Source organism: Dermacentor andersoni, chromosome 2 (genome assembly GCF_023375885.2).
Source record: "Dermacentor andersoni chromosome 2, qqDerAnde1_hic_scaffold, whole genome shotgun sequence".
Lineage (NCBI taxonomy): Eukaryota > Metazoa > Arthropoda > Arachnida > Ixodida > Ixodidae > Dermacentor > Dermacentor andersoni.
This window is the reverse complement of record NC_092815.1, coordinates 48,101,112-48,113,182: the sequence shown is the minus strand read 5'-3', so window position 1 is coordinate 48,113,182 and position 12,071 is coordinate 48,101,112. Positions and strand designations below refer to the sequence as shown.

Below are 12,071 nucleotides of genomic sequence, written 5' to 3'. Positions count from 1 at the left end.
CACTTTGTTTCCATACAGACGATGCGCGCTACTCGGGCGCAATCTCGCAGCCATCGTCGCCGCACAGCCCGTCTTGCGAGGCACTGCGCTTTTCTTCTCACGCTTTCGGCATACCCTCCTCCTCCGATTTCTACCCCATGGGTCCACTGCGCGCTCCTCCTCCTCCACGTTCTTCCTCGCCCTCTCTTCGCTATCGCCGTATTTCATCTATCACTGCACTCCGTGTTCGCTTTCATCCTTCGCTGTGCCCGTTCGCTCGGTTACGAGGTACGACACCGACGCTCGCTGCAAGAACGGGCGTCGAAGAGGCAGGAATATTCTTTTTAAGATTTTTCTGGAAGCGAAGCCGTAGAATTGATTTCGTCTTCGTGCAATGTCATGAACACTTATGCCTTTTCCACGCTACTAGTCGCAGTACTTTTCCAGTGAGAAATATTATAATAATGCTATTAGCATTCTGAGCCTATATTGCCAACTATGGCGTGCTGATGGTGTCTGCTGTCTAATTCCGGCAAAGCCGTTCTCGCTCGCGAAAAAAAAAAAAAAAAATAGAAGAGGGAATTAGTAAAAGTGAGAACGCGCGCTCTTCAAGCTGAAAATAAAAATTAAAGTTTCACGCCTGAAAAAGACGCTAATGCAATCGTGCCGTATTTCGAAGTCAAATATGCCGAACCTCAATTTCACAGTGCCAGAGGGACACATCTGGCTGGGAGGCCGCGTATAGTGAGGCCTAAAGGTGTAGACGCTGTGGCATGTGGCAGCACTGTGTTAATGCGATTAACCACAATGAGCAATGTATCTTCAAACGCAATAGAATTCAAATATGGAGTTCAATAGAGGACCAGTTGTTTGTTGATGGTGAGCAACGATTACTACGCCACTGGTCAACAGAATTCCTGACTGTACGGAACGGATAGGTGCACCTAAGACCGGTTCGTTACTAAACAATTGGAATATCGGGCTTTTTTGATATACTGTATTTTTGCTTTGAGCCGCTGAGTTCTTTGTCAATTTTAAGGAATTTGATGTGTCAATAGTTAGAACTATGTTTGTTGACTTCAATTTCATCCATATGCTTTAGTGCAGTGTTTTCTTGCGTGACATTGCTACGTACTCGTTTTTCTTGGTCCTTTCTGTTATCAGATATGTTCGTGCTGTGGCGTTTCTTTTGTTCGCACTGTTCACTTATTGTGATCGGTCTCTTGTAAGCTATAGTCCCTATGTTGAAATAAATTCTCTTGACAGGAATTCTTAGCCTACTTCCCTCACTACACATTGTAAATAAAGGTGCCTTCAGCAATAACGGTGTGTCGCTACGTTGCTTGAATGCTAATCGCATTAACGTCGACAAGAATCGTGGGAAAGATTCTGCCGGAATTTCGTACAGTTCTCGCAGTAGGGGATGTGCGAAATTCTGCAAGTGCGCTTCCCCACATGTGATGACGGACGCCTTCCCGAAAGTGGTATTAAAACAGGAGCATCCGAGCCAGCGCCGCCTATCGTCGCCACCCTTTCTTCCTCACTACATCCTCGCTGTTTGCGAGCCTACCCTCGGCATACCGGTCGGCCATCTTGTGCAAGGCGATCTAATAGTGTGGGAAAGCCTACTTCCAGTATTTCGCACATATCCTATTCAAAATTCTGCCTATATTCGTTGCAATGATCTTATATTTTTTCAATTATCGGCGTTTAACCTGAAGCAGCCACTGCACGGAATCTGTGACGTCATCGGAAGCTGGTTCGTAAGTTCTAAGATAGCGTCACGTGCTGTTTCTTGCATTGCCTTTCGGTATATACGAAACCAACAGTTTGGATTACGATCACCTATATGACTGCACATCAGGATTTGAACCTACAGATATGTCGCGGCCTAAAGATTTCTATCAGTGATCGCCAACGTCGTCAGGTGGCCGTGATGCGTTAGTTGTCTGCAATGAACATCACTATAAGGCAAATAATCGCTCATATGTGACGTGCAATTCACCGGTCTAAAACACGCTGTCTATGAAGAAATCATCGGAGGCCAGGTCAAAATTTTGCAAAGAAACAGGGATAGCTAAGAGATGCGAAAATGTTGTCAATATGGATGGCTTCCTGACGTACGGCCGGTTCGCAATTCTACACGAGGGAAGCGAATGTGTAACAGTTTGCTGTGCTGTGGTTAGTTGAATTGTATTGCAACGATGAACAGTTCTGTCCGTCGTTCCTTTTTTTTTTTCTTTAGCACCTTGCTTTTGTTGCACTGATTTATAAGTTAAAAAGAAAGAGTTGTCCCCCACCCGACGATACCCACTTTGCTACAAAGGAAACTTATACGGGTTTCTCAGAAGACGTCGCAGTTGAAAAAAAAAAAAAATCGCCCTGGTCCGGGGATCGAACCTAGACCAACGGCGCTTTCCTTTTTTTTCCTTTCATGAAATTTTCTGCGGCTTGCGGATTTCTGCAAAACTGCGCTCTACAAGTTGAAGCGAATGGGAATGCAGAATGAAAGGAGCAAAGAAGACAGCGAGCGCAGTTTGTGCTACACACAACTACGCCGAACGCGGGTGCCTGCACTTACCTCATGTTGACGTGTCGCCTGGCGTTCGCATGCCCCATGATGCGTATCTCCTTGGCGACGCCGTGCAGCGCCGCCGACGTGTTGTTCTCGGGGGGCGCCATGCGCTTCTTGTCGTTTGGAATGATGATGTACGTCTCGATGTTGTGGTCGCGCAGGTACGGGTGTCGCTGACCGCCCTCGCCTGGAACCACCTCGTAGTCGTCGCCCAGGAACTGCAGCGTTTCCTTGGTGATGTGCACGCTCCTGCGATGCCGATTGTTGTTGTTGTTGTTGTTGTTCATTTAAGAAACGAAAGGGGAGGGGGAAACAGTCCAGCAAAGAGCCGGCTATGCCAAAACCATCAGTAAGCTCACACTACGGATGGGCCGCGGAGCTGTATAAGTACAACATGTATCAAACGCCAAGAACATTCTTTTCACCCTGCGGAACCAACGTTGCAAAGACACGTGGTTCGATGAACATGCAAAGTTTTTCACTCCTGTAAACAGTTGACCGATTCCTGCTGTATTCGCCGAACCAAAAGCTTGACCGCACGTTCGACACGCTCCTCCATCGTCTGCACTTAGCCTACATGCCTCACCATTCACGTGTCGCATCAAAAGACGAATGTCCCCACATTGTAGTCACTGCGATAACTCCGACGGTGCGGTGGAGCATATTATCATAGAATGCCCTCCCTATGACCTACAGGGGGTTCGCTTACGTGGCCATTTCAACATCCTTGACGGACGTCCTCTCACAGTGAACAAAGTGCTGGGACCGTGGTAATGCCCTGATGCTAATTTGTCTTCTCCACATTGTGCTTCCTTTTTTAACGATCCGATTTATCAGTCGTGTACTCCTTATGTGTGTATGAAGAGACTTGTGTAGGCTCTTTCTCTCCTGTGTAATTGGGTGACCGTCCTTCTCTAGTTGCTGGACAGTTCTTTAGGTGCTGGTGCATGTAGAGACATTTGTTGTTGCGCTTGTGTCTGTGCGTGTATCAAACTTCTTGATATTAATTTCCTTTTAACAACGAACCTGTATGTGGCTAGGTTCTGAAAAAAAAATTGCGTGCATCTATCGAGCCGTTTAGATCAAGAATTTCTCCCCCTACGTGGGCCGATCCCGAAGATAGTGCAATACCGGGCCAACCTAAAGCCCCTTAAACTTCGTAAAGTAGTGCCACGCTTTGAAGAATGCCGCCCCCTCCTCGAGCGCTCTGCCCGAAGCCGACGCAGCGTCGCTATTGGCCTAATGGCATCACGTGGCCCCTTGCACCGGCTTCGTTTGTTTACAGTCGCGCTTCAGTGCCATCTTTGCTCGAGAAGCGGCGCTTGTTGGCGGCATTCCTTCCGTTCCTATTCTGTGTTTTGATCTTGTGAACGCCTTGAAGGATGTTTTGTGGCAAGTGCGACGTCGCTTCACGTCATTTTCTGTTACCATGACCTGCTGCGCGTTTGAATGCCAATATAGTTTTAGCAAAGGCAAGAATATGTTCGCGATACCGTCCGGTAAGCGCAACGCGTTAAGGAGGAAGACATGGCTTCACCGAATCGGGAGGGACAACTTCCGACCAACTTCCTCCGCGCGACTATGTGATGTAAGTTGTGGCTCTCTCAGAGTATTGTATGTACCAGGCTTGCGTATTGTGCTGCGGGCAATAACGTAGTAGATATTGCACAGTTCACTGTGCATGTTGTCATTTGTACGCACGCTTTAACATGATTTTTACGCAACGTCCGCTTTGCTTATATGCGCACTACGTGGTCGTGTTAGTCACATTTGGTGCGCTTAATCGTTTTGAACACCAACCGGCTTGAGTTCGCGGGCACGCGAGGTTGCGTGCGATAACGTGATTACAAAATTTTTAAGATTCAGCGCAGTCCTTTTGATAAAATTTCAGTCTCGATCATGAAAACCCCTCAGGAGAGCAACTCTCTGCCTTTTGTGGTTACTTACTAGCCTTCTTTAGATAGACTAGCTTTGTTTGCCACATTTGTTCGTGTTCCTCGTTGGCGGTCGCCCGGTGGATTTGTGATACAGAGGCACCGATGAAAAGCGTGCGTGCTCTCCCGAAACCGTGTTAAGCGGTGCGTTCGTCGTCGAGCGACCGCATCATATGTAATTGAGACGTATGTGCTAGTTCGCGTGCGCTTTAAAGTGTGCGAAGCTTAAGATGCGGCGCTGGAGCACTCGCAAAGAAAACGTGCGGTCGCCCGCCCGTTCCCTGGCTGGTTTAGTCGTCGTTCGTGCTTAGTCGTTTGCTCGCTCGTATTTTAGTTCGCGCGCTCATATAGTCGTTCGCTTGCTCGTCTATGCCACTATTAGTTTCTACAGTCACTATGCCTAATTGAGACGCGCTTGCTGTAGGACTCTTAGGCTGGTGCGTTTATTTACGCAATGAGACAATAAATGGTGCACACGGACTTGTGACTGCAAAGGCAAATCTGTAATGCATCTATGTGAAAATAAACTGTTGACTTGCAACTCGAATGCCGTTTCATATCATTTTAACCTATGGATAAAACATCGTTTCACTTGCCGCAATTTCGGCCGCGTCATGGCGGGGGGTTTCTTTGCGCGATCATGACTTCACTAATAAAGTCATGTCTCGCAAATGTTAATTCGAAGGCAGTACAACCGTCCTGAATGCATGCACCTCAGTGCAACTCGGTTCGCGACAAGTACGTCACTTAGTAAACGGACGAACCAACGCACGATGAAGTGTTATTCGTGATAAGTCATTAACCTGAAAAAATTACTGAAGGCCGCAGTGGTCTTGGTTGAGATTGAGTCAAGCATTGTTATCGCGCTCCCGCTTCGCGCACGAATGCTAAAAAACTCATTTTATTTTCTTGGCTACGCGCAGTCCCGACTCGATGATCGGCCGCGGTATTTCTGTCGGCGTTGAGACACGAGAAACATAATAGCACCATCGCCCACCTCTGAGGCTTTGCGCGCGCTTAGATTGGCAAGCACGCACGTTGGCGGCATTGTAGCTTGTAATACACTTTCGAACCTCCAGAGCAGTGATCTCCGTCAGCCTTTGTACGTCATAGCTGATACGCGCCGCGAATTCACATGGTAAGGGCGGCGCGGATTCTTTAGGCTGAGGGCTTGCTGGAAGCCAAGAGGTTGTCATTCGATGGTAAACGTGTTATTTACAACCATTCGCAACAAGATCTTGCGACACGCCCTTGACAAATGTTGCGTACCTAATTGTAGAGCGCGCGATACATTCGCAGTCGTCAACGCACAGCGTTAACACTCCTTCAGATACTTTTTTTAAGAAATAGTTATCAAAAAATGAAACAAAAGCTGCCGTCATCGAATTTGTATAAGCATCCGACTAGAAATTCTATGCTGTACACGAAGTTACGCGGAGCTGGAAAGCCAACGTGAACGCCTAAAGAGCACTGCCTTGCTATGCGTGCATTCACTCTGCGAAAGGTCGTCTGCTGCGCTCGAGCAACGTAGGCGGCGCCATGGTCGAGGAGGGAGCGTGAAAGAGAGGAGAAACGAGGAGGAGTGAACGCGGAGGAGGAGAGTGGCACTACTTTACGAAGTTTCAGGGGCTTTAGGCCAACCGGGTGAAGCAGGCTTTAAGCACTCCACCAATTTGCAAGAATAAGTTTAATATTTTATTTCCAACTACATCTCTTATCAGATATTAAGCCGATAAAAACAGATACTACACTTTGACCCGCGTTGGCCATGTGTACGTTCACACCGCCCTCTCTATGTCGGCGTTGCAAGCGCTTGCGTATCTCCTTTACCTTACTTCCGCTCTCCCGTGATGGTGGTCCAATAAGCGGGCTGCCTGCCTGGACCGCGACTAGTCGCACCTCGTCTTCCATTTATGTGCAGACGGCATTTGATGGACGGCAGTGGACAGTTAGCCATTAATGGACCCACATACATAGCTTCGCTGGTCATACGCCTTCACAGAGTGGAATGGCACTGAATTTCTTCCCCTGTTTTATTGTTTCTTGAGTAACCAATTTGGGATTTGTGGATAACCGGCTCTGAAGCAGCCTACTTTCCCATGTTTCTACATCTAGATAAAAAAAAATATAATAATAAAACTTCTCCCCTTCAACGAACGCAGCACTGTACATGTATTTGATGACGTGGTGCTCTCCTGTTACATTACTGTCATTGTCATGGTGCTCCGAGCAACTGAAAACAGTTGTTTCTTATTTACAAGCACCTCGGTTGACCGGATTCAAGTTGCGAACGGCATTACGTGCACGTATGAAATTATGTAAGCAAGCCTCCTTTTTACCAAACGGAGTACATGAAAAATTTCTATTGAAGTGAGAAAATATTCGATATTGGATATTTAATTTCGTTTTTCTCGAACAGCCTTATGCGTTTCCATTTCAAAATTTCGCTGTTTGAACATCCTTACTAAATTCATACTAATCCCGTGAACGGTAATCGATTAAAGGTCTACTTGTTTTATATAGGCTATCGATGATACTATGGTCGTTTATAATGCGACGCTATTTACAGACAAACTATGGACCAGGAAATCTAGACAATAATTTGCGCTCGGTCTACTGGGAGTCACAGATAAATTTCTGAACGACTCCCAGACCGGCGAAATAAAATTTCACGGCGGCTCGACACACCTTTCGTAGCCCCATGGAAACGCTTCGTGACACCGATAGAACACTGCAATTTCGTGGAATAGCGAGTATGTCCAAGTTGGTCGCAACAGATCCTGAATGAGCAACGCCGGAAAGCAAAGGTGTCGCCACGGCTGCGATTGCTCGCCAAATTCGCGCACGACTGCGCACGTTTCCAGGGCAAAAAAAAGAGAAAGTTATGGTACGGGTTCACTTGCTAACGTCCTCGTCACCATCCGTTTTGCACAAAAATAATAATAATAAAATGAAGTAAAGAAACGTAGAGAGATGTCACGTCAAAATACGGAAACTACTACTGCTGGTACGTGGGCATGAGTGTGCGAATCGTCTGATTATTGTGCAAATTATCCTTCGGTTGCTAAAGCGTATAAGCTGGTGAGGACGAAACCTGTTTTAACGTAAGCGAGAGCACAGAATAAGGAATTGTCTGCTTGTATTTTGTTTTCATCATGTCGGACACCGAAAGAGAAGGTGGCACTGCAAGCTACAGCCTGAGCGCTATAGGAAAAGTAAAATTACCGAGCGGACACCACAGCGCTGGCACCTCAGTGTTCGTTTTAACCTCTGACCTTATTAGCTTACCGATTCTACCCCATAACAGGTTTATCTGTGCCGCTTTCGTCAACCCGTGTTTAGGATTTATTTATTTATTTATTTATTTATTTATTTATTTATTTAGTTCTTCATTTATTTATTTATTTGTGTATCGTACTCTACACACTTGCTTCTATTGAGGATGTCTCTTGCAGTAGCGCCTTTGTTCGCCATATGCGTGACTTTGTATTGCACTGAGAGCCTTAGTTCATTTCTACGCGTTGTACTTTGCCTCTATGCACCAAACACCATTACCGCGTCAATAGACGAAGAGACAAACGAGCTTGCCTTCGCACTTAAGTGCTGTCTCCGTGATACGTTACGAAATTCTAACCGAAAAGCAATTGAGATGGGAAAAGCAAGTAGCTGTCAGCGTCACTTTGCGTTGAACAATGAACGTATGTGCGTGTCTGCTCACCCTGGGATTCCGCCCGCTTCCATGTAGTTTGCGAGCGTGACGTCGTTAGACCATACGTCGAACTGCCACTTCTTGAGTCCGAGGACACCGCAGTGGACCCTCCCCGTGTGGATGCCGACTCGCATGTTGACGTTGACGCCTGTCACGTCGCGGACGAGTCTGCGAAGACGGCGACGGAAACAAAATGGCGAAATGAACGACATCCGCGGCGAGTTTAACATAACGCTTACAGTGTGTTAAGGAGGTGTAAGGACCGCCACTCTCCACCCGAGCAAGACAAAAGCCCTGTTTCGGTGAAGCCAGCGGTCGCACATTAAGGTGTTCAAGAAGAGGGCTGCTCCAGCATCGATGACCCTTAACCTTTTGAGACAGACTGCAAAGTCGTGTACAGAAGCAGGCCTATAAGCCCCCCTCCCCCACAGATGGAGAGAGAAACAAAGAGGGAGAGAGAGAGAGAGATGGGGGAAATGCACGTTCGAGTACGATGAAAACGCACACATCGCGTGGCTGTGACGGAGGCATGGAAAAGCATGGGAAGGCACAATTCATATTGAAATATTTGCGGTAAAAGAAACTCTTGAAAGCTTACTCGTTTACTTTGCTGAGTAGTTACGATAGCAAGTTCAGCGTTTGCGGAGTGCAGATGAGGTGCATGTATATATATATATATATATATATATATATATGTTAGTTGACGAATTGCGAGAAAGCTTAAGTGAAGTCGAATACAAGGCTTACTTTGACACTCCTCGAATTGACGCACTTAAAGCCCTTGCGAATGATACATTTGTAGCAGAAAGTAGGAAGACAATACTCTTCCTTTTCAGCGACACGGACAGAACGGTTGCGACGCAAATAGTCTATCTGACAGAGAGATAGAGAGAGAAAGAGAGAGAGATTGAGGAAGGGAGGGAGGGAGGGAGAAGGGTACAAAGCAGATGATAGAAGAGCAGGAAGCGCTACTGGAAACAGACGCTTCGTGACACACGGGAAAAGGCACAGCGCTTCTGTCGAGTGTCACCGGCACCCACTTTTTTTCAAGTGTCGATGAAATGCTGTCCTAACTGTCTGGGCTAATAAAAAGAGAGACAACGCTTAAACGCCGCAACGGTACGCACACGTGATCCCGAGGTGGCGGAGCAAGTGGCCATAGCCCTGGCAATGCTCGACGATAAGCGAACAACAATATTCAGCGACTCGAGACCGGCCATCAAAGCGTTCGAGAGAGGAGTCGTCTCCGTCAAGGCGTTACGCATTCTCCGCGGCGCTGATCCAAGCACCCTCAAACACCACACCGTCGTCTGGTTTCCCGCCCACCTGGGTCGGATCCCGGGCGCCCCGCCCAACCTCAACGAGACAGCCCACGACGCTGCGCGCGCGCTTACCGACCGCGCCGTCACCCCCGGGCAACCACGTCTCGATGAGTTGGAGGCGAACAGGGACGCCCCAGTAACCTACAACGAAGTAACCAAACACTTTTACTTGGGACGACGTCTCTTTCCGCCCCCGCACCCCAAACTAAACAGGCCACAGGCGCTTACGCTACGCTTATTACAGACAGATACCTATCCGAACCCCGCCACCTTACACATCATCTACCCGGACGTCTACCCAGACAATGCGTGCCCCTCGTGCGGGGTCACGGCGACACTCGCACACGTGCTCTGGGAGTGCAGAAACGCTCCGCCCGACTCTACCTCCGACAAGTGGGAGAGGACGATACGAAGTCCGCTCCTAGAAGATCAGCAATGGGCCGTCCAGCAGGCTCGCGCAGCGGCCGCCAGGTACTCCCTGTCGGTCCCTGCGTGGGAGACGCCCACTGCGCGCTGACGTGCGTCCTGCAGGACTTCTATTAAAGTTTTTCCAATCCAATCCAACGCTTCCAGGATCCTGCACTACTTTGAAAAGGCCCGTGCCTGTCCAGCTATATAGCATAATTCATGCAGTTCTATAGGGCTGCTATGTGCTCGTGAGCAGGCATTAAAGCAAAAGGTGGGTCGTCGCTGTCTCGCTTCAGAAGTTCAACAGTGTTGAGTTGGCACAACAGTTGCAGCTGTGGAGGCACTGATATTTTGAAAGAAACGTTGCATGAACAAAGACCGGTTCTGAATTCTCTTCGCCTTTCCAGGAGGGAGGAAAAGAATGCTGCATATCGTTGATATCGTCGGAGAAAGTGAAAGTAAATCTTCCTGCTTTTCTAATGTTGCGTTCCAACCACTGCGTGATGACGTCACTGTGACAGCGGAAATTTTGCTGTATATTTTCCTGTATATGAGTCCTTTCATGCGTATGCATTTCCATGTTGAGCCTTCACCTATATAAGAATGCAGTGTTTATGTTCCAATTTTTGAGCTTACAAACAAACTGCATCTGAAAGACATCTACAGAAATTTCAAGCTTGCGTCGCGCCCGCTTCCGCTATTGCGTTGTTTCTGCCCTACAAGCACTCGCTCCCGCTAGAAATGGCTTGTTTGCGATTTCAGACCCGTAATCTGCCCATGTAGTGGATCTCAATACCTATTTACTTCAAACAGGGCACTGCTCTCAATTCGAATAGGGCATGGAGCAGAGGGGCGATTACGCGCTCGAAACCAAGAACTGATGCCATCAGAAAGAGCAGCCCGCATAGAGCCCGCCCGTCGTTAATTGGCTTTCTTGATCTCGCTGGCTGACATGCGTCACGGGAGGGCTCGTTTCACTGGAAAGTCAACGTTTTGCGTTTGAAAACAACGTTTGGTTCCATTTTCTCGTGACATGCAGCATTGATCTCGAAACACCTAGACGCATCCAGGGTGAGTCTTTCATAGAAAGAGTACTTCAGCTGGAAAGTACGCGCTGTGGATTTTAGCCACAATTCGACTAAAAGCTTGACTCACTTTGTATCCGCGACATTGCAAACAAGTTCTTAGCACGTCACGTTAGAAAGTGGCAAAAGCTTGGTGGTCTCATGAGCACGATACCGGCAGAGTGACCACGCTATGCTCTCACGCGTTTTCAAGAGTTAGCATGCTTTCAGTTTGTTATATGAAGTGCTGAGATCGCTTTTTCACCGCTAAATCCCCTTGTCCATTAATCCTGTCGTTTTTTTTTTTTCAATGTAAGAGCTTTTCGACGTTCAACGCGTTTGAGCGTTCTTTCGCTACTTTCATCGGGGGAGGTCGCTCAAGTTCCACACTTTCTCTCTATCGTATGGCCGTCATTGGTGATATACGACTGCGCAAGTACTGCTGAGCTAAAAATAGCAGGCAATTCTTTTTCCGGCCCCGCAGCCGCACTTTACTGGTTGCAGAACAGCAGACGCCGGCGCACATAAGTTTTCGCGAAACTCGTAGTGCGAAGTGCCTTCTTCGCCGACTTAATAAGATCGTGGTGCCACGCTACGCCCGCTCAATGCGTCACCGCGAGCGCTGATGCTCCGAGCCGTTAATATCTATACTCCATTTCACAAGTCGTTTGCAGCGCTGCCAAAGGTACGAGGCGTACGCAGGCAACGTCCTTGCGCAGCGGAATACAGTTCCGGGCGCACCTGTCTGATTAATGGCGCGATTATAGAGTTTTGTTTCCACTTGGCACGCGATACATCACAGCGGTACGTGACATCTTCAGAACGTTGCCCATGCACGTCGCATTCCGCGAATTGAGCAGCCACTGAACAGACGACGCCGCGCGGATTAACACATATCGAAGAGCATTCGGCCTTCCTATTGGCTAAGGAGTCTTGCAGCTTCCACAGCGCTGCGAAAGATTTGTGAGATGGAGTATACTGCCGCAATATACGTCTACACTGCTATGTACCGCCGTTTACAGTAGACGTAGGCATAAACAGCGGCGATGGTGGCGCCCTATTGTGGCGCTTCGCTCAACC

General features: G+C 48.0%; 1 protein-coding gene across 5 annotated transcripts in view; it reads right to left on the bottom strand.

Annotated features, from left to right (window-relative positions):
- Window positions 1–12,071, bottom strand: part of LOC126542648 (adenylate cyclase type 6-like) — a 243,454-nt gene that overhangs the window by 153,539 nt on the left and 77,844 nt on the right. For all 5 annotated transcript variants that reach the window (XM_055077177.2, XM_055077175.2, XM_055077176.2 and 2 more), the window contains exons 6-7: window positions 8,207–8,365; window positions 2,561–2,803 (exon numbers count right to left, since the gene is read on the bottom strand). In XM_055077177.2, the coding sequence (XP_054933152.1) occupies window positions 2,561–2,803; window positions 8,207–8,365 (402 nt within the window). The remainder of the gene's footprint in view (window positions 1–2,560; window positions 2,804–8,206; window positions 8,366–12,071) is intronic.